We start from the raw sequence: 25750 nt of genomic DNA, 5'->3' as shown, positions 1-25750 counted from the left end.
CTCGCCGCCGCTGAGCCTGGACATTCAGAGCGCCAGATTCAACATGGAAAAGGCTTCTGGGCCAGCGTTCTAGAAGCTCCAAGAGAACAATTCCCCACCCTTCACTTTGAAAATTAGCAAGTTTTAGAACTAAAACAAAACAAAAATAAATCCGTAGGATTTAAAAGGGCCCTAACTTTTTTTCTTTTTAAAGTCTCACGTTTAGACCAGGATCAGCCGATTCGACACAGCATTGGGAACGTGAAGCTGTTCCCGCCACGGCACGAAAGGTAAAGAAGTAGGCTTTTTAAAGTTGGGAGTGACTAGCCAATGGCCTTGGCTTATACGCAAACGCAGCATTTTGTTACCCTGCAGTGCTGAAAGTGCAGGTGCGAATAGATTGTCAGCCAAGCAGGGGGAGGGGGCACGACGGGAGCGGACGCAGCTGGAGCTACTCCCGAGGGGGGGCGAGGGTGGCAGGTGGGCGGCCGCGGGGATCCCTGAGGGCCCGGCCTCTGTCTTCAGAAGTGGAGAGCACTGGTGGCTTTTGTGGAGCGAGCTGTGCTGGTAGCTCCCTCGCTCCCTTCCCTGGAGGGGGTGAGGGCCCACTCCGCTGGCCTTGCAGCCTCTAATGCCCAAAGAGGCGGTCGAGCCGGTGGGAGGCATCAGGCAGGTGAAGCTTGGTTTTGAGGCAGCTGGAGAGAGAGCTGATCGCCTTCAGGCAGACCACCCCTGGGGTCTGGAGTTAGGAGTGTGGGTGGCCTCAGTGTAAGCACAATTTCACGTACTTGAATTTTGTTTGTTCATTGTGCAGTGTTTGTTCATTGCCGCTGGAGGAAGATACTGGATTGACCCAGGAAACTGAAGTTGTCGAATATTCACCAGTCACGGATAAGGGCGCGTTTTGGGGGTTTTTTTTGCCAATCACACACATTTGATTATGGTGTGACTAGTGTTACTCGCAAACTGAAGTAGCCATTAAGTGTTTGGAACACCTGCTGAGCCAGTTGCCCAGGGACTGTGGTTGGATTTGTGAGTTATTTGGACAATTGTCCAGTTGAAAGAGAGCTGACAGGAGCTTTATAACAATTTTACAAAACTCCTTCTAAGATTGAACTGTTAAACCTATACTTCCCATTGGGGTTTAGTGTTCAAAGTATTACTGATACTACTTTTATGAATCAAGTCCTGGGAAAAACCAAGATACCTGAACAAAATACACACAATGGAAAACTCATCTTAATTTGATTGTGCTATAAATGAAACAGCAAGTGTTCTCATGTATGAGGTTTGTAGTTTGCCAATATATTCATTATCAGAGCTTTAGATTCCCATCAAGTTGGTGGGTTTTTTGTTACTTTTTTTTCTGAGCAAAATAATTCCATTTAAAAATTTTGTAACACGACATAGACCCTCAATTTACTTAAGATTAGTGCTTCTTTAATGATCAAAAACATTTTGCCATGTTAGAGGATGCTTTTCTGGAACAAGACATCTGGGAATACAAATCCAAAAGAAAACCCAAACCAGTACATCCAAATAATTGCTCTGAGAATACTCCAAAATCTGTTGAGAAAGCAACAGATGAACAATACCAGTCAAAACGAAACAGAAATAAAAAAAGGACTGTAGAAGGTAGAAAGAAGGTTAAGGCCCCCGAAACGTGCCTTGGAGAAACAGACAGTCAGACTTCTGGCGCTTCCAGTCAGAACTCTAGTTGTGGAGATGGTATTCAGCAGTGCCAAGACAGGGAGGCCACTCCAGGAAAGCACTGTAGGACTCACAAAAACAAACACGTGTCTCCGAAGATACGACCAGTTTATGATGGGTACTGTCCAAACTGCCAGATGCCTTTTTCCTCCTTGCTAGGTCAAACACCTCGATGGCATGTTTTTGAGTGTTTGGATTCCATACCAGTCTCCGAAACAGGTAAGATTCCAAAAAAGATAGTGAACTCTAGTCAAAAAGACCTGCATTAGGCCAGACATATCAGTCCAGTGAAACAAGCCAGGTAAGCAGTAAACCAAAAATGAGATGAGATACTCAAAGTATAAATGACTTAACCGTAGAAGGAAACAAGGTAATGCATTGTTACGCTTCTTGTGAAGGGTAAAAAGATAACAGTCAATAGTATAATTGTAAAGAATGTTGCAAACTTGAAAACAGTTTAAATGCATTTTACTATTTCATAAGAGTCCCTAAAAATCTGTGATTTTTCATAAATGTTAATTGAGCACATATTATGGTAGATATTTTCACCTGCATAAGGTAGGTGGTATTGACATCTGACAGATGAGGGTTCTTAAAAGCTAAACAACTTGCCCATTTTGTTATCTTTTATGAAACAGACTTTTAGAGAATCATGAATGTAGTCCAGCCTTCTAAATACGGCTGTGTTGGGGTCATCATGCTAATGGACAGAAATAAGAACTAGGAAGGAGTGTTTGGTTATTAAGATTCTAATAAATAAAATTGTGCCAAATGAGAACTGAAGTAACACTATGTTCCTGTTATCATTTAAACTATATAATAAATATCATGTTTAATATGTAGAAAATCCTACTTGTAGTATATGGAGAATGGGTTGTTATTGATGATTTGATTATTTAAAAGTTATATATACCATACGTAAATTTTTAAATCTCAAAGAATCAAAATTCAGTAAAATAAAAATAATATTGAGTATGGCTTTCGTGTCAACTATGATTCAGAAGACGTTTTATTATTAACTTCTAGTTCTCATTTTAAAGTACTGCATGAAGATGCAAAATAACTTAAAAAATTTGGCACTAGCCTTATACAACAGAGGAAGCCTCATCAAATGCTAGTAATTTGTTTTTCAGTGGCTTGAAAGTCAGAAATGGCAGTTGGAATCCCATGGTGAGCACTCAGAGTGAAATATCTTATAGATGAAGCCACCTCAAAGAGTTTTTCTCTTGGTTTTTTCACTGATTAAACTCCTTTGAATGGATAATCTCAGGTGGATTCTTCTTGAATTGAATTTTATTCTATAACATATACTTTTATGAGGTGGTTTTAAGTTAATTTTTAAGCAATGAAGTCTCCAGTTTAACGTGACATCTTTTTTTGGGGGGGATCATTTTTTGACAGGCCTGAAAATGAACATACAGGGGGTGGGGTATGCCAAGATGCATTACAGACTGTTTCTCAGTCATAATGGTATGACAGGGAATAGTTTCCAGATTATTAAAGCCTTATTATTAACCAGTTTATCAAATTGAATGTCAAATCTTAGAACAGAACTTAAAATGTTTAGGGTATGAACAGCTCTAATTAAGATTGCTATTACTGTTTCATATACAGTGTGAATATTAAATAATGGAACCTAATTTGGTACTGCAACTCTCATACATATGTGTTGCCTGATAAGATAAAAATTGAGGTAGAACTTTAGTCTGTGAGAGACATACCAGCCTTCTCTACTCTTTATTGCTTGAGCAATAGTGATGTAGTGAAACTGATGGGATCAATTTGTAGCACCTGTTTAAGAAATACCTAGTGCAAGCATGACATGCATTTTGGAGGAGCTCATATTTGTGAAAGTTTTTAGTGGGGAGAAAAAGGTGTTAGTCTTAAATTTTTGGGGGGGAAAGAGTATTTGACAAGAAATTTAAAAGAATATATTGATTTAAAAATAATAACTAGCACCTTGCAAAACCGTACTGGATTACTGTTATTGTGTGCTGATTTTTTGTTTATATAAAGATAGCTGTTGTCCTAAGGCCTCAAAGTTGGACTGATGACTTTCCACTTACATGTTAATTTATAGTGCTAATACTGTCAAAGCTTAGTCTGTGCTTTGATCTGGTAATACTTTTTTCTTTATTAAAAGTTTCAGAGTGTCCTGATGCTCTTCAGTGTTCCTCAACAATTCCTTCTCATTACAAGAGATACACTCATCTCCTGCTAGCTCAAAGCAGGGCTAGTAATAGTCCTTTCAGCAATCCATCCCATGAGTCAGGTGGGAGTTTCAGTGAGACTCATTCAGGCTTTCTTTGTAGCCTTAAGGAAAGATGGTCTCCATATCAGAAACAAACAGATAACTTAAAAAAAAATGTTTCAACTGATCCCTTGTTAGTGACCCAATGTCTAAGAAAATCTCAGTCTCCAACTGAAACTGATAAAAAGGTTTCCTCTTTGACAAATATCCAAACTTCCCAACAAGTCCCACAATTTACAGAACTTGTTAATAATGACAAACTGGTAGGATTTGGTTTGCCTCTTGCTGAAGAATTAGACAGTCAAAACAGCCCAGAACACATAAATTTGACATTGCCAGAAAATGACTTTAGCAACTGTGAAATCTCCTATTCTCCACTTCAAAGTGATGAAGAAACTTATGATACAGATGAAAAGCTGGATGATTCACAACAGGAACTATTTTTTACAGAAAGCTCTAAAGATGGCAGCTTAGAAGGAGATGAAAATAGCTCCACTTTGTCTAAAAAACTCCATGACCCTTTACTGAAGGACCAGGAGGAGAGCTGCCCCGAAGTGGATAGCTTCTTAACTCAGGATAAATACGATGAAGAACTGTATAAATGCAACACTCTAAATGATTCGTCTCAACTTACTTTCCAAAATAAGAGTATTATTTTACGTGATGATCCAGCATATACTGATGATGATTTTATATTGTTTCCACCTGCATTAGCAGAGAGGTTTACTTCTCCTAGTTACCAAGCCACTAAAGCAAAACCTGATGAGCCAGAATTTCACTCATCTCAATCAAATAAAGAGAAACAGGTAATTGAAGAATCAGCTGTTTACAATCAAATTTCTCTTCCGTTACTTAAGAATAAAATGGCAAAACCTTTTGAAAGCCAGGGAGGAGGGTGTCATTCTTTCCAACCAACCCAAAATAAAACTAGAGAATTATCAAGTAAGAATTTCAATGCTAAGCACAATACGAACTCAGCATGTTTCTGCAGAAAGGCATTAGATGGTATGCTAGACAGTAAAGTTACAGCTTTAAATACAGCGATATTTTCTAGTACACCTACTGCTGCTAAGTCTTTGAAAATATTGCCATCTGGCCCTAAGTGTAATGCATCACAACCTTCTACTAAGGTAATGAAGCAAATGGATATAGGTGTGTATTTTGGACTACCACCCAAAAGAAAAGAAGAGAAATTGCTGGTGGAAAATGCCTTAGAAGGGATGAACTTAAATACAGTTGTAAGTCCTAATGAAAAGAGGTCCCGGCAGTGCAAGAGGAAAGCAGAAAAATCTTTAAGTGATTTAGAATTAGAGGCAAATAATTTAAGTGAGAGTCAGCCCTCTGTGGAACTTTCTCGTAAGAGGTCACAGCATCAAAGAAAGAGACTTAAAAAGTCAGATTCATTGCAGGAAGGAGTACATCAGAAGAGTTCAGGTCACCGTAACAAGACAGAACCTGGAACAGTCAAGTTAAGTAAAGACAGAGTCTTCGTAAAATCAGCTCATGGCAGGCTGCAGAGAGGGAACACGAAAATCCCAGAGTCATCGAATGCAGGAGAATTAAGGAAAAGGACATGTCCATTCTATAAGAAAATACCTGGTAAGTTGAAATATCAAGGCTTACTATATCTACGAAGATGTAACTTTTTTGAATTACGTGTTCATTGCCCATGTTATGTGTGTGTAAAACAATCTGTGTGTGTTTACTTTTTATACCTCATTGACCTGTAACAGACTTTTTTTCCTATTTAATCTTTTTTACTCCATTCAGTTCAGCAAACTTTTATTAAACATATTCTATATATAAGGTACTATACTATTTAGATAGATATTACAGATCTGACAAAGATTCATATAGATCAGCTTAATACAGAAGGAGGAAAGGCTCTCTGTAAGTAACCATAATAACAGTCTCTAAGCTCTTAAGAAAAATGCAAGTACTAAATAGCTTCAAAGAAGGAAAATGTCACAGGTTATACAGGTCATAATAAATGCTAAACATTTTTAAACCATATCATAACTTAATTTCTCAGTCTTTTCATGTTCTTATAATTTCTCATGTCTTCATAGATGAGTTAGTAGAAAAATGTGTCATAAAATGAATTTTATTATTGAAGAAAACAGGTACCCTTCTGAAAAGAATATAAAACTGCCCAAATATACTTGGTTTCAGAAAAATTTTTTAATATGCTTTTTTGATATTCTAAATCTATTCAATATAATTTGTTCAAAATATTTATGTAAAGAAAAGCATTTATGTACATCTTAGTACCAGTTCTGTTTTTAATAATTATTTTGATTAATTTTCTGTATTTTAAGTGAGCCCAGAATTAGTGGGCCATATGTGGCTAGGCCTCCGTAGAATTGTGGAGGTATGTTTATTTACCTGCATATCACAGTCAGCGCACTTGTTTTTTTCTCATGAACAAATTTCAGAACAGCTCAATCTTTTTTTTTTTTCATTATTGCTCCTCTAGGGAGCCTTTTTAGGCTTTTTGTTTGTTTGTTTGTTTGTTTCCCTTCCTCCTCCCCACCTCCCACAATGAAATTCAAATACTACAGATACCCTGTTTATCTGTTATTGTACTGTGGCCCTTTGGAGGGCCATTAGATTATTTGGGTCATCAACCATTTTTGCCCCTTAGAAGCATACCAATATCACCCCCATTGATAATTCATGTTTTAAAAGAAAGTTAGCATTCTCCTTCTGCTGTTTTGCAGAAGTAAAGGATTTTAGGTGCCCAGTAAGTATTGTGAAAACATTCAGCAAAACAAAAAAGTAACTCATTTGTAGCTTAGTATTTTTAATTTTTTTGGTACAGTTATTCATTAAAAAGCCTATACTGGGATACTTAATGGAAACTTATAAGACTCATTTTCATCTCTAATATCACCTTTTGCTGAATGTATGTGGTGTAGATTTTTAAATTAAAATGTAAAGTTAAGTTGGAAATGAGATGTAAAGTGTCAGAGGGTTTGCTATATAAGCAAATGGGACTGCTTTTACTTAGTTAGCTATTGCTCAAGCAGCTGTGTTGGTGTTTTCATTGTAGGAACTGGCTTTACAGTCGATGCCTTTCAGTATGGATTGGTTGAAGGTTGCACGGCCTATTTTCTCACACATTTTCATTCTGATCATTATGCTGGATTGTCTAAAAACTTCACGTTTCCTGTTTATTGTAGTGAGGTAAGTTTTAATATTCTAAATCCTGAATTTGTAGAATGCAGCAAATTTCTAACCTGTCTGGTTAAAAAAAAAGGTAATTAAGATTGTAAGATCTATCATTCTTCTAGAAAATATATGAAAAAACAGACTCCACATTGAGATTCTAAAATTAAATGAGTTATTGTCAATAGTTACAATAGATATTTTAAATTATGCTTTATTATGTGGAAACAATAAATATTGATACCTCATGATGTACTGAAACATGTATGTTTCATTCAGTAAATATTTACTGAATGCCTAAAAAGATACTCAAGGCAAAATACCTAACTTCAAGGAGCTTTCAGGCTACACATTCACAAGTAGTACCGCAATGGGATCTGTACTGTAATAGAAAAGTGAACAGAATGCCTAAAAGTAGGGAGAAGCAGGGCTTTACTGTGTCCTAAGCTAAGGTTAGAAAAAGTTTCACGGTGCAAGAGATACCTTGAAATAATTATTAAAAGGTGAGCATTTTAATGTGTACTACTAAGGGCTTTGGCTAGAATTTGATTTTATCCTCAAGCATTCTTGAATTATCTTCTTTTTATTAATGAAGCAACTGAGGCTTGGAGAGGTTAAGTGCCATGCCCCAAGTCACAGAGCTAGTAATGGCAGAGCCAGAATTTGAACGCAAGTCTGTCTCATTTCAGAGCAAGGCAGAGGAAAGAGGAGAGAGCCTTCCAGGTAGAGAAGAATTTGTGTAAAGGCACAGACACCTAAGAAGTATGCCCATTCCAGGAACTTCAGATAATTCAGAATCACTAAAGACAAGATAGGGAATAACAGGAGATAAATCCACAGAAATGGGTAGGGGCCAGATCATGAAGGGTTTTGTACGACATGATGGGGATAATGGACTTTTTACAGGTGAGGGAGAATCAGTGACAGTGTTTAAGCAGAGTTGTGACACAGTCATTTTAGAAAGTTCTTCCTGGCATTCTGGAGGGTTTACATGAGTATAAGTGGGAGAACCAGGAGGTTATTAAGATGTTTGTGTTCTAAACTAGATATGAAATAAAAGACATATTTAATGTTTTAATGTATCAGCAATAAGCACATCCTGTTTTGCAGATAACTGGCAATTTGTTAAAGAGCAAACTTCACGTGCAAGAACAATATATCCATCCATTGCCAACAGACACTGAATGTATAGTGAATGGTGTCAAGGTTGTTTTGCTAGATGCCAATCAGTAAGTATTAAAGTTACCTTAGTAATACCCTATTTTTTTTTAATTTTTTTTTTTTTTTTGCGTTTCGCGGGCCTCTCACTGCTGTGACCTCTCCCGTTGCGGAGCACAGGCTCCAGACGCGCAGGCTCAGCGGCGATGGCTCACGGGCCCAGCCGCTCCGCGGCATGTGGGATCTTCCCGGACCAGGGCACGAACCCGTGTCCCCTGCATCGACAGGCGGACTCTCAACCACTGCACCACCCGGGAAGCCCAGTAATACCCTATTTTTAAATATTCAAAAGGAAAACACATTGCATGGTTATTTAAGAACTTTTTATTGGAACTATTATGCTTGATATTTCATAAATGTCTTATTTAAGTAAGATAAGAAACACTTAAGTAAAGTGTGTTTCTCCTTTTGAAAAAAAATGTACGCAATTACAGGATCAAAGATTAAATGTAGAGAGATTCTCTAAGTGTTCTCTAACCCATTTTTTAATGCAGTTTAAATTACTATGCTTTACATGAGACTCCATCTTATTTTTTAAAAAATCTTTTAACATATTGCTGCTGTTCTTTAAGAGAAAACCTTTTGCCATTTTCTTTAATATCACTTATATATATTAACAGCTGGTACAAACTAACAGCTGGTACTCCATTCAGATTCTAGAGGGTTGTTTTTTTTTTCCTTGAAGAAATCCTTTAGGGTTTTTAATTTTTTTTTTATTTTTTGCGGTACGCGGGCCTCTCACTGCTGTGGCCTCTCCCGCTGCGGAGCACAGGCTCCGGACGCGCAGGCTCAGCGGCCATGGCTCACGGGCCCAGCCGCTCCGCGGCATGTGGGATCTTCCCGGACCGGGGCACAAACCCGTGTCCCCTGCATCGGCAGGTGGACTCTCAACCACTGTGCCACCAGGGAAGCCCTCCTTTAGGTTTTTGATACTAAAGTCTTGGAAGATTATTTTCTTGGAAATTGTTTTTCTTTTTCCCTCATTTTTTTTTAATGTAAAGTACTGTCAGGATTCACATTGCCAAAATGTAACTGTCAGTCAGCTATGCATCTTTATAATTTCCATAGAATGTTAGCCTTATGTACCTTAGAGATCATAGATGCCTAGAGAATTAAAATTAAGACTAAACCTAGGTTTCCTAAAATCCAGGCTTGTTATTTTTTCAGGTTGCCTATAAGTTTTTGTCTGCTAACTTTGCTGCTGTTTATTTTTTTAATCACCAATTATTATAACTCAGGTTCTGATTTTTTTTTTTGGTCAACTTTATTGAGGTACAATTTACATAAATAAAATGGACCCATTTTAAATCTTTGCTGAATTTTGACAAAAGTAAACACCCATGTAATTCCCACCACAATAAAAATATGGAAAATATTCCCCACCACAAGTTTTCCTTGTGCTCCTTCCCAGTCAATCCCCAACCCCAACTCCTACCCAGGCAACCATTGATTTGTTTTCTATGACTATGGATTAGATTTGTCTTTACTAGGGATTCATCTAAATGAAATCATATAATATCTTCTGTTTTGTATCTGGCTTCTGTCACTCCTCATGTTTTTGAGATTCATTCATGCTGTTGTGTGTTCCTTTTACTTACTGAGTACTATCTATTGTATGGACACAATACAATTATTTTTTCCATTCACTTCTTGTTGGAAAACTGATTTTTGTTTATTGATCTTGTATCTTGAGACCTTGCTAAGCTTGCTCATTAGTTGTTGTAGGTTTTTTGTAGATTCTTGAAAATTTTCTACATATGTCATCCACAAATAAAGATGCTTTCGTTTTACTTCTTTCTTTCCATTTAGAATGATATTTTTTCTCTTATTTATTGTACGGGATTATGCCTTCAATACAGTGTTGAGTAGGAGTGATGTGAGCAGACATATTGCCATGTTCTTGATCTTAAGGGGAATGCTTTCAGTCTTTCTCCATTAAGTATGATGTTAGCAATAGGTTTTTCATAGATGCCTTTTGTCAGGTTGAGGAAAGTCCCTTCTATTCCTATTCTGCTGGGAGTTTGTAATCATGAATGGGTGTTGAATTTTGTCAAATGTTTCTTTGGCATCTGTTGAGGTGATAAAACAACTTTTGTCCTCTATAATGTTAATGTGGTAAATGACAACGATGGACTTAAACCAGCCTTGCATTACTGAGATAAACCCCACTTGGTCTTCATGTATTACCCTTTTTAAAAATATATAGCTGGATTTGATATGCTAATATTTTGTTAAGAAATTTTGTGTCTGTTTTAAAAAGTATATTCGTCTATAGGGTTTTTTTAACTACGCTTTTGTCTTATTTTGATATCAGAGTAATACTGGTCTCATGAAATATTCCTTCCTCTATTTTCTAAAAGGTGTCATGTGGTAATTATTATTATTTCTTCCCTAAGTGGAAAATCTCTAGTGAAGTGGTCAGGGCCTGAATTTTGGCGTCAGGGAGATAAGGGGAAGTTTTTAATTACAATTGTAATTATTTCCTGTGTTTTCCTAGAATTTAAAATGAAAATTCTCTGTGTTTCGGCAGTAATTTCCAAACCCCATTGTGTCAGGGGTCCCCAAGACCACCTTGAGGCTCAATGGTTCATCAGATGGACTCACAGGACACAGAAAAGCTGTTTTATTTGTGGTTACAGCTTATCACAGTGAATGGATACAGATTGAAGTCAGCAAAGGGAAAAAGGCAAATGGAGGCAAATCCAGGAGAAACTAGGTTCAAGTTTCAAGGTTTCCTCTTCTAGTGGAGTGGCACAGATGTGCTTAATTCTCCCACCGACAGTGTATAACAACACATAGGAGGTGTGGCCAACCAGGGAAGCTCAGCTGAGCCTTGGTATCCAGGATTTTTATTGAGGGTCAATCATGTACACATGCAACACCCATGCTGATTGACCTGGGCTACTCAGACACCAGTCCCCTAGAGCAAAGACAGATATTCACCATAGATCACACTGTTAACATAAACTATCTTATCAAACTAGTAACACATGGCCCAATGTGTCAGGCATACAAAACACTCTTAGCAGGCAGAATATTTCAAGGACTCTAAACTTATCTCCCAAGGGCCAGTCAATGACTATTCCTAAGGACAGGCCTTTCTTGGGGACCTGTGGAGTTTGCACAACACTGGCCTGCTGAATTAACCCTTTCCTGCACACCATTTTTTCTGTGTGTGTGACATAAATTTCCTTAAGTTAAAATGCTACATACCTTTGTAGTACAATGCTATGTCATTGTGGTCAGCTAATAAAGTATATTAACTTGTTGATATTGAAATGAACACTCTTTCTTTAGATGCTTTGCCTGTGTTAAGAATATTCCTTTTTCAATGTTTGTGTTCAGCTGTCCAGGTGCTGTCATGATCCTTTTTTATCTTCCTAATGGTTATGTCATACTACACACCGGAGACTTCAGAGCAGATCCCACCATGGAACGTTCTCTTCTTGCAGGCCAGAAAGTCCACACGCTTTACTTAGATACAACGTAAGAGAAACTTTGTGTACTTCTTTTTTCCACCAACAGCATTTGCCCTGCATGTTATGAATAATTTGAACTTTTGCTTAGGTAATCAAAATGATGGCTTACTGTCAATTATCATTTTAAGTATTTATCAGGTGGATGCTGTTTGAAAAAATATATACTTAAGAACAAATTTTGGATTGCATGGCTTAACTGACTCCAGCTCAATTTTTATGTAATATCCTTTTGAAAATATGGTTTATGTAAAAAGCTTGTTACTGAAACAAGGATGAAAAATTTGGGAGCAAACTTTAGGAAAACGCCCTTTAAAGTTATCCTTTCAAAGTGTCTGTGTAACTATTAAGCATGATTGTGAAGAACAAAACAGAGAATGAGATTCTGTCTGAATATTCAAACTTACTTTGTTCCTTTCTCCAAAAGATAATCTATAAGTGGCAACCTTGAATTCCTAAGTGCTACATAATGGTATAAGCTATTATCTTCTTTTATATATTGAAATACCTCATCAATTGGTCAGAAATTACGTTAACCATTTCAACCTGTTTCAAGAAGAAGTGAGTTTGGATGGCATATCTTAGTAAGAGATGGTCTTTCCACAACGAGTTTTTTAATACTATAGTTAATTCTTCCATTCACCTAAATACTAGGTGAACTAAGAAAATAATTTTTTAAACTTTTTTTGTTACTTAATTCTATTCTACATACAATTCTGGATTTCTTTGTGAGTATTTATAGGAGAAAGGACTAAGTCTTTTCTTAATAATAAGATTTATGCCTGAACAGCAAAAACAATTTTGAAAATTGGAAAAATATTTCTTTGATGTGTGTACTTTATGAGATCTTTAGTGAAAAAGTGCTTAATTTTCATCTCAAATATATATAACTAGTAGTCTTAGTGTTAATTTTTCATTGGGTGTTACTGTACTGAAGTAGACCCAACTGGATCTGCTGTAGTCCCATAATACTATATGTATTTCTATATCTCCTAAAAGAAAATAACAAACAGATGAATATTAACTGTTTGATTTAATGCTACTTCATTAAATTCATGTTCACTTTCATTATCTTAAAAATATATATATTTTGGGCTTCCCTGGTGGCACAGTGGTTGAGAGTCCACCTGCCGATGCAGGGGACACGGGTTCATGCCCCGGTCCGGGAGGATCCCACATGCCGCGGAGCGGCTGGGCCCGTGTGCTATGACCGCTGAGCCTGTGCGTCCGGAGTCTGTGCTCCGCAGCAGGAGAGGCCACAGTAGTGAGAGGCCCGCGTACTGCAAAAATAAATAAATAAATAAATATATTTATATATATATATTTTATATTTATTATTTTATATTTATATATATATATGTATATTTTTTTTTACTAAATCAGAATTCTTTAGTCCAAAAAGATAATCCCTATAAATCGTATTTCCTTTGATAGGGATTGGGGTTAAAAAAAAGAAGATATTAAGGCCTATAATTCATAGCTAAAATAGCTACCTAGAAATATTCTTGAAGGAAAAAAAATGCAATTTCTTTATTTGAGGGTTATAAAAGAAATATAATTAAAAAGGTATATTGAAATGTATAGTTCCATCATAAATAATCAATAGCTGGTAACAAATATTTTAACCACAGGCACTGGTGAGATAACTGCGGTGGTGTTAATGTACTATACTGCTGTTGTATGTAATTTTGCTAAAGCTTGTTTTCTGAAATAGCACCCAACTTAATGCTATGACTTTCTTGTTGTTCTTTTAATAAGTACCATGTTTCCATATTACAGATATTGCAGCCCGGAATACTCTTTTCCGTCTCAGCAAGAGGTTATCCAGTTTGCCATCAACACTGCCTTTGAGACTGTAACTCTAAACCCACGTGCTCTTGTTGTCTGTGGCACTTATTCTATTGGAAAAGAGAAAGTCTTCCTAGGTGGGTGGTAGCTGTAGCTAATTTACGGTATTATAAAGATCAGATTCTTTTTGCATAAAGCCCTTTCAGGCTCTGTTCTTTCAGTTGATATTTATTTCCTGAAACAGTTCAATATTACCTTTGAGGTTGAAAGAAAAATTTGATAGAGTTTGATTCATTTAAATTTTGAAAGACTTAACTTAATGGAAACATTTGTTAAGTATGTTTATGGTAGCCTTTATATCTACAAAATGTTTATAGAGCAAAAGTCCATGCTACATTACTATTTTAGTAAACTTTGAAAGATGACTAGTGCATAGGTCTTTCACTGCATTCTTTGATGATAGCCACCAATTAATTATTTTAGAGACCAGTTTTAGTTTTTGTTCCTAAATGATTTTTGGATATGTAACTGTAGTTTGTCTACATAGTATTGTACTATTTTGCAAAGTACTTCCATTTCTTCTTAACTGTGGTCCCATAATGTCAAACATTAAGATGTGAAATGATAAAGCTAAGGTTTTAACTCCTCCAAATTTTGTTTTTTCCCTCCAACTCTTTCCATACATCTTATGCAATTTTTAAATACTAGGTCTTTAAAAATAAATTCTTGGCTTTCTCACAATTTATTCCACATAGTTAACTGACAAACCTGTTCAGCCTTTTTGAGATATTATGGCAAAAGTGTGAATGTTTTGAATTTCTTTTAATTTGGTAAATTCTTATTTTAAAGTTAACTTGTAATTTTATTTTTTTCTTAAGCTGTAATTTTACTATTTTTAAACTTTTCCTTTGCCTGTAGCCATTGCTGATGTTTTAGGTTCAAAAGTGGGCATGTCCAAAGAAAAATATAACACATTACAGTGCTTCAATATACCAGAAATTAATTCCCTCATCACTACAGACATGTGCAATTCACTGGTTCACCTTCTCCCAATGATGCAAATTAATTTTAAGGTAAGTATTCAAGAGATATGTCTTTTTAGGATGAACTAGAAAAGGCAATCTGATGATTGTAAACTAGAATCCCATTTTACTTGCATTTAACTTAGAGGAATTCAGTTACAGTGGAGTCAAAGTAAACTTTGCCCTAGAAAATCTTTTAAGTGGAATTTTAAACATTTTAAGTTTGTATGTGTGTGCAGCTATATAGAGTGATTCATATGCCCACCAGGAGTTTAAGAACTAGAGAACTGTCACAAAGGAAGAAACAAAAATAGAAAAGTGTGCAGCTCTCTGGTCATTCAAACGTTTTGAGATTGTTCTTCATTCTTCCTGGATGAGTAGGGAAATGAGTGGAAAATTCTAGGGAGTTCTTACTTTTCTTCAGGTCTATTCTGTATAATTTTAAGCCACTATAACATTGATATACGTTGAAAATATACTTGTGAGGATTAAATGAAACAGTAGAAGTGAAAGAGAAAGTTCTAGTGCTAGTTCTGAAATATAAATTAAGATACATATGACATGACCTCCCTGTGATTTATGGGGGCTCATTTGTCAGATTTATTCAGATACTAAGATTCATTCCATTTACTAATGTTTTGACACCTTGCAATGGAATAACATCAAACCTATGTATTAAAAGTAATTCAGGGCTTCCCTGGTTGCACAGTGGTTGAGGATCTGCCTGCTAATGCAGGGGACACGGGTTCGAGCTGTGGTCAGAGGATCCCACATGCCACGGAGCAACTAGGCCCGTGAGCCACAACTACTGAGCCTGCGTGTCTGGAGCCTGTGCTCCGCAACAGGAGAGGTCGCGATAGTGAGAGGCCTGCGCACCGCAATGAAGAGTGGCCCCCGCTTGCCACAACTAGAGAAAGCCCTCGCACAGAAACAAAGACCCAACACAGCAAAAATAAATAAATTAATTAATAAACTCCTACCCCCAACATCTTCTTAAAAAAAAAAAAGTAATTCAGAACATAATGTACACCAAAAAAATATGTTTTTAATTTTGCTATAATGTTTATGAAATAACTTTTATGGAGATTTTTGAAATAGTTTAGGTGTTGATTACTGTATCTGTCTTATAAATAATAACACATTGTGTAAAGAAAATTAGTATTTTAGTTCTATCCCTTGAGTAAGGAAATTCTCACTGGTGTAACTACTCTTTTCATGAGATCATGGTAAAAATTTTATGGCCTATTTTCATGAGTATATAATTCATAAAAATGTCAAGGATAATCAGGTCATAGTGTTGTCCATTGGTGTTTAAGCCAGTTTTGCAAACATATGTTAAATTTGAGAGGCATCCAGTTTGCATGGAGGCTAATGAGGATGTTGGTTAATTATAAAATGAACACTGATATCCTGCGGAGGGTATAGCATATTTTTATAATTTTTATAAAGATTACTTCATGCAATACAGTCTTATTTCCTGCTAACTTAGTTTCATTTGGACAAATTATCCATTTAGGGGGACAAAAGGGGTGGGGAAAGTCAGAATATTATGGAAATGAAGGGACTAGACCTTTTCAAGAATAGTGTTTAAAAGTGCCATATGCTGTGGAGAGGTCATATAAGGAAAAAGTGACCTGCACAAGAACTGTTTCAGTGAAGTGATGTTGGAGAAAACCAGTGACAGCAGAGGGCTAAGGAATGAATGAGAAGGTATAGAAATGGCCAAGAAGCACATAAAAAGAGGATCAACACTGTTAGCCATCAGGGAACTGCAAATCAAAACCACAGTGAGATAGCACTTTACACTCACAAGGATAGCTATACTAAGAAAGATGGACAGTGCCAATTGTTGGTGAGGACATGGAGAAACTGGAACCCTCATGCGTTGCTAATGAGATTTTTAAGTGGTGCAGCTGCTTTAGAAAGCAGTTTGTTAATTTCTTTCAAAGTTAAACATGGAGTGACTCTATGACCAGCAATTCCAGTCCTAGGTATATGCCTAGGAGAATTGAGAACGTATGTCCACTTCTACACAAATGTTCACAGCAGCATTATTCATAATAGCAAAAAACTGGAAACAACTCAGATGTCCATCAAATGATGGATGGATAAACAAAATGTTATATATACATAAAATAGAAATATTCTTCAGCTGTAAAAAGGAATGAATTACTGCTACATGCTACTATATGAATGAGCATTGAGAACATGCCAAGTGAAAGAAGCCAGACACAAAAGGCCACATATTGTGTGATTCCATTTATATGAAATATCCAGAATAGGTAAATCTGAAGAAGTAAGTAGATTAGTGGTTTCCAGGGCTTGAGGGAGAGGGAATGGGGAGTGACTGCTAATGAGTACAGTGTTTTATGGAGGGGTGATGAAATGTTCTAGAATTAGATAGTGGTGATGGTCATACAACTTTGTGGCTATACCAACAACCACTGAACTGTATGCTTAAAAAACACCCAAAAAACTGGCAGTTACCTGCTTTGAAGACAAAAAACAAAAAAAGGAATATCTGAAATCATTGCTTGTATTATTTCCATTATTTGTCATAGGTTGTTGGTATTGTTCAGTAGCCCTTCCCCTTCCTCCATGAAAGTGACCAGATATTGTTGACATTTTTTACAATTTCATATCTTCAGAACACAGACGGACCAGAAGCTGACAGTTACCATAAGCCTATATTTTAGTACTTGAAGCCAATTTTTTTTACCAGCCAAAAATAGTTTTATTGTATCAGAGCTAATGACTTTTTTGTGAAAATGTAAACCTGATACAATTGTCAGGGTTTCTAAGGCAGGCTTGAACGACTTAGAAACCCTATAAATAAAACCATTCATGCTACCTAGTTCAACATCCCAAGTTCATATACGTAAGTATATAGTTTACTATCACCTCTGATTTAAACCTGATTCATGGGATGTGGTAAAACATTATAACCATAATGTTATAGATGATTATTTGCATACTGAAAAAATAACTTTAGGGGCATCTACTGAATGCATTTTAATCACAAACTGGTTACCAGTAAACAGAGAGACAAGTCATAGACCAGGGACTTTATGTTGACTAAATGATAATAAAATTCCTCATGATAGTAGTTCTGCAGTTGTGGTTAATGAAAGACTAGTGGCTGTCAGCAGTCTTCCCTGTATGTTTGGCTTATATGATAATATCCTATGTTTTTGTTTGTGGCACAGATTAATGATGTTTTCATGGTAACTCTAATTTGTCTCATGAAAAGCATGAAATTACTTCTGATTGGGTTCTCCCGAGTGTTTTTACAGAGACAAATAAGAATGGATAAGTTTGATGACCTGCATTGATAGCTGGGCTCTCAGTTTATGATATTACCTGTTTAATTGCTCTAAACCTGTTTCCTGTTATTTCCTTTTCTTTGTGAGGACAGGAAGAGAGAGGGATTAGTAATTAAGCAAATAGTATTACAATAGATCCTAGACTAAGTAAGACAAAATCTGAAAATTTGCAGGGCCAGGGATATGGTAATGAAAACTTAGTTATATAGCTATAACTTAAACTTTTTTGGGGGGGTAGTAGCTGGTAAGAAATATGACTGTTTAATGGTAGGTATACAAATTAATAAAAGATCATTATTTGATGCAAAAGAGAAATCAAAGGGTTATTATTAATTCGTCAAGTGAAATCTTAATGTCTGATAAACACAATAAACTGTTCAACCTTTAAATAGTAATCAAAAAGAAAAATTTTTTTTAAATGATGTGTTTGTCTTCTACCAAATTGGTGTACTTTTAAAAAAGGTAATATCCCTATGCTGAGATTCAGAGAAATTGGCACTCTTCATCCACTTGGATAGTAATAGAAAAGAGGGTAAATCCTCAACTATTTCCATTTCTAGAAACTTATACTAAAAAATGAGTCCTTTCTGAAGAGATCAATCTGTAAGTTCCTAGGTGCTGATGGTATAATAGATGATGAGAGTCTTAAAAAGTTAGGAAAGGGCAGATTGTTTCCACTAAAAAAAAAAAAAAAAAAAAAAAAAGACTTAGAAGGTGGTGTTTATTGATGTCTTCCCCTTAGGCTGTAAGCTTCCAAAAGGTGAAGGCTGTGTCTCACTCACCACTCTGGCATCAGCACCTGGTGTTAATACTGGAACAGATATTTATTGAACGAATGAATAGATGGATGAGTGAATTTATCTTTATCATTTCTTCAGAACTTCCTACCAGCATCTTTTAAAAATTCAGTAAAGTATGTATGGTTAAAGAAGAAAAAGAAGACTTCTAGAAATCCAAGATGACACTATATACACTTTAGGTTTTTTATTATTTTAAATAAAATTAAAATTTTATTATAAATTTACACTAAGCCTTTGACACTCTGGGTTGAATCTTTAGCCCAAAAAGTATTAGAGTTTTTTTGTATCCCTCTTGCCATTATTATCTTTATCTGGATTTCTCTTATCTTTCAAAGGTTGAATCTTTGTCATTGATTTTCTGAGAATCTTACCTAATGTCCTCACTAATGACGACCTCACTAATGATGACCTCAAGATTTATTAGCATATTACTTCTGATCATGGCACTGTGAAAAGTTTTGAAATTATTCTAGTTCATGCATAAAGGGTGAAAAGGAGTAAACACTTGAAAAGGGAACACTAGATACTATGCATCTTAAAATGTATGTCTGAGTTGAGTATAATGCCATTATAAAGTTATTTCCATCTTTTTATCCATCTGTCAGTCCTCTACTGGTGTATATGTATGAGGATATGTTTGGAATGATGTTTACCAGTGTTAATATCAGTATGTCTCATAAGGATAGTATTAGATGCCAGTATCTCTAATATCCTAATAATTGTAGGATTTGGAGAGGTGTTTGTTTTGTTTGTTTTTGGTAGCTATCTGAATTGTAATTTTAAAACACATGATTACTTATCTTTAAAGTTGCCTCATCTTATTTTTCTCAGACTGTACTTAAACTTGTTTAACTTTAGATAAGTAAAGGGGAAAAGATTTTTTTTTTTGGTGATTTTATTTTTGGGGGAGTGCACTAGGTTTTCCTATTTAATGTTCACCAAGTGAAAACTCCGTGACTGTGCCAATGTAACATTTTAATCATTCTGTTTTATTCCATATAACCCATCTTCACTGACCATTAAATAAATATCCTGTTTTTATTTAACAGGGTTTACAGAATCATTTGAAGAAGTGTGGTGGGAAATATGATCAGATTTTGGCTTTTCGACCTACAGGATGGACACATTCTAACAAGTTAACTAGTATGGCAGATATTATTCCCCAGACCAAAGGAAACATTTCAATATATGGTATGATTATTCAATTTTTTTACTCTTAATGTTTGTAATTACCTTACATTTTTTTAAAAACAGTAAAACTAAGATCCAAGGAAAAAGAGGCACCAAAGAATCTTTAATAATTTAACAAGTTCAAACAATAATAATAATAATAATAATAATAATAATTTAACAAGTTCAAATCATTCATCATGCTCTACATGATGTATTTACTGTAGTAATAATTTAACAAGTTCAAATAATGTAATAATTTAATAATTAAATTTAATAATTAAATAATTTAATAATTTAAATAATTAAATTTAATAATTTAACAAGTTCAAATCATTCATCGTGCTCTACTGATGTACTTACTGTAGTAAATAGACATTGACTAATACAGATCAGTCTATATGTGTGATCAGTGACATGTAGGGGAGATTGTAGAACTACTTGAAAGGAGGGGTGGGTAGTGCCATTGTGTCCTGGAAGTTTAAATGATGCTGCGACACCAAGAACAGGAAGACAGTGGATTAGATGTGATGACAGCAAGAGATACAGACTTGACTTTAATTTTTTCATCTTTGAAGGATGTTTACCATTGTCCTCAGAGATTGGCTTATTACAATAATGGCTGATGGAAACATTTTTGGATCCTAGTTTACTCAAAACAGGACCCTTTCTCCCTCTTTCTCTGAGGTATTTGATCTTCAGTAAAGAAGATGAAGAGACTTTTAGTACTTAATTTTTTTTTCCTTTTTATGCGTACAAAGCTTGGGGATGGAATCTGCTTACTTGCTGTGGAAATCAAGAGTCTTCTGCTTGTTACTCTTTAAATTTTACTCATATTTCTTCCAGAATTTTCCTGAAATCAATAGCTGGGCAAAGTGCTTAAAGGGAAGAATTGTTTAAAAAGAAAAGCCTACTTATAAATAAGAATCTATAGAAATGCATATTATTAAGTGTCTACATAGCAAAGTAATAGAATTTTTTAATGTTCAAAAGTTTTTGTATCATTTTAATATTTATTATTTGTAAAAGATACTAGCAGGGGGCTTCCCTGGTGGCGCAGTGGTTGAGAGTCCGCCTGCCGGTGCAGGGGACACGGGTTTGTGCCCCGGTCCGGGAAGATCCCACATGCCGCGGAACGGCTGGACCCGTGAGCCATGGCTGCTGAGCCTGCGCGTCCGGAGCCTGTGCTCCGCAATGGGAGAGGCCACAACAGTGAGAGGCCCACCTACCGCAAAAAAAAAAAAAAAAAAGATACTAGCAAATTTTTGTTATCAGAAAAAAAGCACCAAGGAATTTTTGGCAAAAATACTCTGGATTGCTTTCCTTTTCTCTTTTATTTCATTTTGGGCTTGTGCAGTTTTCTTTATTAGTTTGATTTTTAGTAGGCACTGTCTTTCATGTTGCAGGGATTCCTTATAGTGAACACAGCAGCTACCTAGAGATGAAACGTTTTGTTCAATGGCTGAAGCCGCAGAAAATCATACCTACCGTGAATGTTGGCACCTTGAGATCCAGACGCACAATGGAGAAATATTTTGAAGAGTGGAAGTTGGAAGCTGGATATTGATGTTACCTCAGAGGACTCAGAAGTAGTTAAGTAACTTAGGCCTAGCTTGTTAGTAGTTAAATCTTCAGTGATATGATATTTCACTTTATGTGAAAAACCTCATGAAGGTCACTCATACAGCTTATTTTCTCATTTACGTTTGAATAACATGTTTACAGTGCAGGGCCTCTCAGCATCATCAATAATTGAGACTGGTCTGCCTAGTACCCTTGTTTCTTGCCCCTCCCTGTGGGGCTGTTGTATTCTGCATCCAACAGCAGGAGCGTAAACATAGGCAGGTTTGGGGACCAAAGGATTCATGATAATAAACTAGATTGAAAGCATTATATGTAAGTAATTATGTATCTTTAAAATTATTTAATATGGGGCATATTTTTATGAGATAAATCTTTTCTATGATATGTATACTTAAATAAAAAATTGATCTTAAATTTGCCATAGCGTCGTTTGGTTTTTAGGATTTATAACTGACATTTATGCAATCTTATAGAATTTCAGTCACAGTAATTCAACATTTGACTCTGAAAAAGATGACTCAAAGAGACTAGACAACTACCCAGTAAATGATGGAGAAAAGTTTGCGTGAATAATGTTTATCTGAATTGTTTACTCAAGACATCAGATAACTAAAAGTTTAGATTGCAATTTTTTTTTAAAGTGAGATTATGTAATTTATTTATGAGTCTTGATCTCTCCAACAGAGATGAAGTAACCGATCCAAAATGAAAATTTGGGGCAATACGTGTTAAAAGTGTTTTTATGGGGTTTAAATAAGAAAATGGCTAGCATAATGAAAGTATGCATGTGTATACATGTGTATTCTTCCATTGCCTCTAATGAAATTAATTTAGGGATTCCTTAATGTTTTAATGGAAAATTATTTTCTGTGATGATTTCAGTCACCAGAAGAATAGTACTCTCCATGAACTTTATTTTCATAAACTTGGATTTTACTTTGTTATGGTGGTGTTAGTAAGGAATCATGTTTAGGGAAGGAAAAGCATTTGGGGCCCAGTAGTAATAAATCCAGTGTAACTATGTTCTGAGTTGATTTCAATTATATATTTAAAATATTTTGACTTCTTTGGGCTTGGTGTTTTAAACTTTTTATAAATCATTAATTAAGAGTTATAACTAGGAAAAATTACATGTAGTCTGCAAATACAGGTATTTTTAACATAGAGGAGATGGCCAAGTCATTTAAGGTCATTTTTTTTTTTTTTGAGTAATAGTTTTTTCCTAGAATTGCCATTTTTCATTGGTAAAAAGATTTTTCATGATTTTGAATGTTTTACTTTGGAAATCCAGGCATGTTATTTAAAAGCAGCCTCAGCCATCTTATTTTCGAACGCAAAAACATCTTTCTACACAATTAGCACCATTATGGCAGCTTGGAATGATTTGTTTTGCTGTTATTATTGCAGAATATGCAAAACCTCATTTAGGGACCATCCCAAATATGGGAGTTATTTTACAAATAAATGGCAACAACCGAACTTTTCAAGGCTCTGTTGAGAACTGTATGGGAAATTCTTAGTTCCAATAACCTAACACTTTGGTAGGTAAAAATGTTCAATTTTAAAGCAAAGCAAAAGAAGAAAAAAGTCTACCATCAACCCAAAATAAATGGATGGCAGCTCTTGAACATCCTTACCATGTGTAGAGAAGAAGAAATAGAATTAAGCCAACAAAGGGGAAAATGCTTTACTACACATTACATGTATTCGGAACTTTTCAGAAAGCTCCTTTACACTCTTATCTAAACATTGAATTACCAGATGCACCGACACTTGACAGGATGTTTTCAAGTTCTCATGACTTTGATTTAATAGGAAAACCTTTTCCACTTGATGTCAATGCCTTTTATTCCTAAGTTATTTATCATTTACCCTGTATTTATTAATGTACCTAAATATGAAACTGGTTTTCAGAAAAACTAAATTATTGCTTTCTTCAGTTATTGAGTTATATTCTTGTGAACCAAATGCATTTAGAATTTCCTTATTTGGTCCTGAATAACCGTGTATACTAGACTAGGGAACTCCAAGTACTAATACCCAAAATTATCTGTCTTGAAAGACTACTGATATTGCCTTGTAACTTTTCTGGTTGTTTTATTGCTGTTCATTCAGTTCATTTGGTATTGATCTTAGAAAAATTCCAAAGAAGTTATCTGAAATCAGCAAAATCATAAGCTAATGGTTATAGATAATAGAATGGTTTAGGTATGAGAATTCCTTCTAATCTGAATAGTTGGAAGCTTTTAACTTGGTAATCATTTTGTATGCTAATTATATTTCAACTTTCCCTTAGTATCTACCCCTTCTCCAGAAGGTAGGCATACTCTCTTTGCTTAGGAACTCAATCCCCCATGATTTCACTGTTCTACTTTTGGTAAGCCAGAAATAATTTATAAAACACTTGTTATGGAGTGGACCAATTATACAACACCAAGTATAACACAAAATTATTCTTTTCTTAAACAATCATAGCCAGGCCAGAACTAGGGTGAGGCAGGAGAGATGCCTAGAATGTAAAATTTAAAGAGGCAAAAGGTAAAAATCCTTTTTAAGGCTGACCCTGCACTTGCATGACCCTGAGAGTGAGTGTCTCCTTAAACGCTACTCTAGGAAATCTCTCTTGCCTCAACCTAGTTCCAGGTCCTGATTCGTAGCACCTAATTATGTTTTTTTTGTTGTTGTTATTTTGGTGAATCCAAAGTGGTTTTCTAAATAGAATATTGTTATAGCTTTGTTTTTAATATACATTGAAACATAAATATTGTAATCTGAATTTAGGAGAGTACATTTTCAAGAATTTCCAGATTCATCGATATAGAGCTAATTATACCAGCACCAAAACCCAGATTCCTTTGAGATCCTTCCACTGGGGTATTGTAAACACTTTCAGGGCAGGGCTCATATCTTACTCATCTTATGATCTAGTACCTTTTTCAGTATGTGGTCTGGTTCAGAGACAGTTATAACAGATGGTAAATGCTTGAATGAATCTTGAATAAACAGTGAAAAATCCATCTATGTTCTAAGACTCTGACTTCCAAAATTCTTTTACATGTTTTCCTCAGGTGAAAATAGTGTGATTCCAGAAGAACCACTAAAAATAAAAATAAATTGAAACTACTCAGTTGATTGTTTGGGTATATTAAAATGTCCATGACTTCAGTGTAGGAACAATTTAGAGAATAAAGTTTTATTTTTTGTCAAGATCTATTACTTTAGTTTAAATGTCACTATAATCAGTCACTGAGTACTTGAATCCTCTCTCTTAGAACTTATTCTATCTGTTGAGTAACTGCTATGTGCCCCACACTATTCTTGGTGTTGTGTGGAAATTAAGAATAATTCAATCTAACAAGGATTTATTGAGTGATTATTCTGTATAAGGTGAAGGGGGTATAAACATGTTCTTTTTTCAGGGATTCACACATAAATAAAATAGTCTCAAATGTCAGAAAAGTAGTATTAGGAGAGAAAGACATGTCCCTAGGCACCGTGACAAGTGGTATAATACCAAACACTTCAAAGGGAGAAATTAATTCTGATAAGGAAGAGTCCATAGAGAAGATGCCTTTTTACACAGTCCTTAAAACATTAACAGACCTTTCATAGGCTGGAGAGAAATCTAAGAGTTAACAGACCTTTCATAGGCTGGAGAGAAATCTAAGAGACAGCCAAGTCCTGGAGCTGTGACAGTGTAAGTTGTGAAAGAGGAGCTTTGAGCAATTGGTGTATTGGTGTATGGAGCTCAGACTAGAAGGAATAGGTGGAGGAAGATGGCACACAACTCTGATAACACTACTAAGGAGTTTAGAGGTTATTCTGAAGAATATTGAGAGTTTTTGAAGATTTGGGGGCAGTCAACATATACCTATGTGTTGGAAATGAAGTAAAAGTGAGATAGATATTGATATATACACACTTATACATATATGAATATACACAGCTTGACAGGAGACATGGGCTAAGCCTTGAACCTTGAGAAACACGATAATTATGGAATATCTGAGGTGCTGACATTTAACACAAAATCCTTGCCTTTGAGGAGCTTAGCATTTCCATAGGGGGCTGGAAAAAAAGCTAATATATGTAAAATAGTTGAGAGATAAATTAGTGTGGTTTTAGATCTTGAGAAAGGAAAGTTTGGAGTAGGTTGGAGTTGTATGAGCTAGTTGATGAAATAGGATACACGTGAAACTAATTAAGAAACAAAACCGCATGTAAACAATTCATGAGTGATCAATTGAACTGGTCTTTAGGA

At 35.5% G+C, this 25750-nt stretch overlaps 1 protein-coding gene across 2 annotated transcripts; it reads left to right on the top strand.

Annotated features, from left to right (window-relative positions):
• The first annotated feature begins 23 nt into the window (after nt 1–23).
• DCLRE1A (DNA cross-link repair 1A) lies at nt 24–21887 on the top strand. 2 transcript variants are annotated; one of them, XM_082631884.1, is made up of 10 exons: nt 24–269; nt 794–1908; nt 3833–5539; nt 6993–7126; nt 8219–8337; nt 11672–11812; nt 13582–13727; nt 14509–14663; nt 19785–19926; nt 21312–21887. In XM_082631884.1, exons 2-10 carry the CDS (start codon nt 1443–1445, stop codon nt 21470–21472), a joined length of 3171 nt encoding a protein of 1056 aa, XP_082488010.1. In that variant the 5' UTR covers nt 24–269; nt 794–1442; the 3' UTR covers nt 21473–21887. The 2 variants fall into 2 exon arrangements, with proteins under 2 accessions (XP_082488010.1, XP_082488011.1); XM_082631885.1 differs by having other exon boundaries at nt 25–269; nt 3839–5539.
• Nucleotides 21888–25750: the final 3863 nt, after the last annotated feature.

The sequence above is a fragment of the Mesoplodon mirus genome, assembly GCF_964341445.2.
Source record: "Mesoplodon mirus genome assembly, chromosome: 2".
Lineage (NCBI taxonomy): Eukaryota > Metazoa > Chordata > Mammalia > Artiodactyla > Ziphiidae > Mesoplodon > Mesoplodon mirus.
Note: the sequence above shows the minus strand (reverse complement) of the source record. Positions and strands in the feature narration are given on the sequence as shown.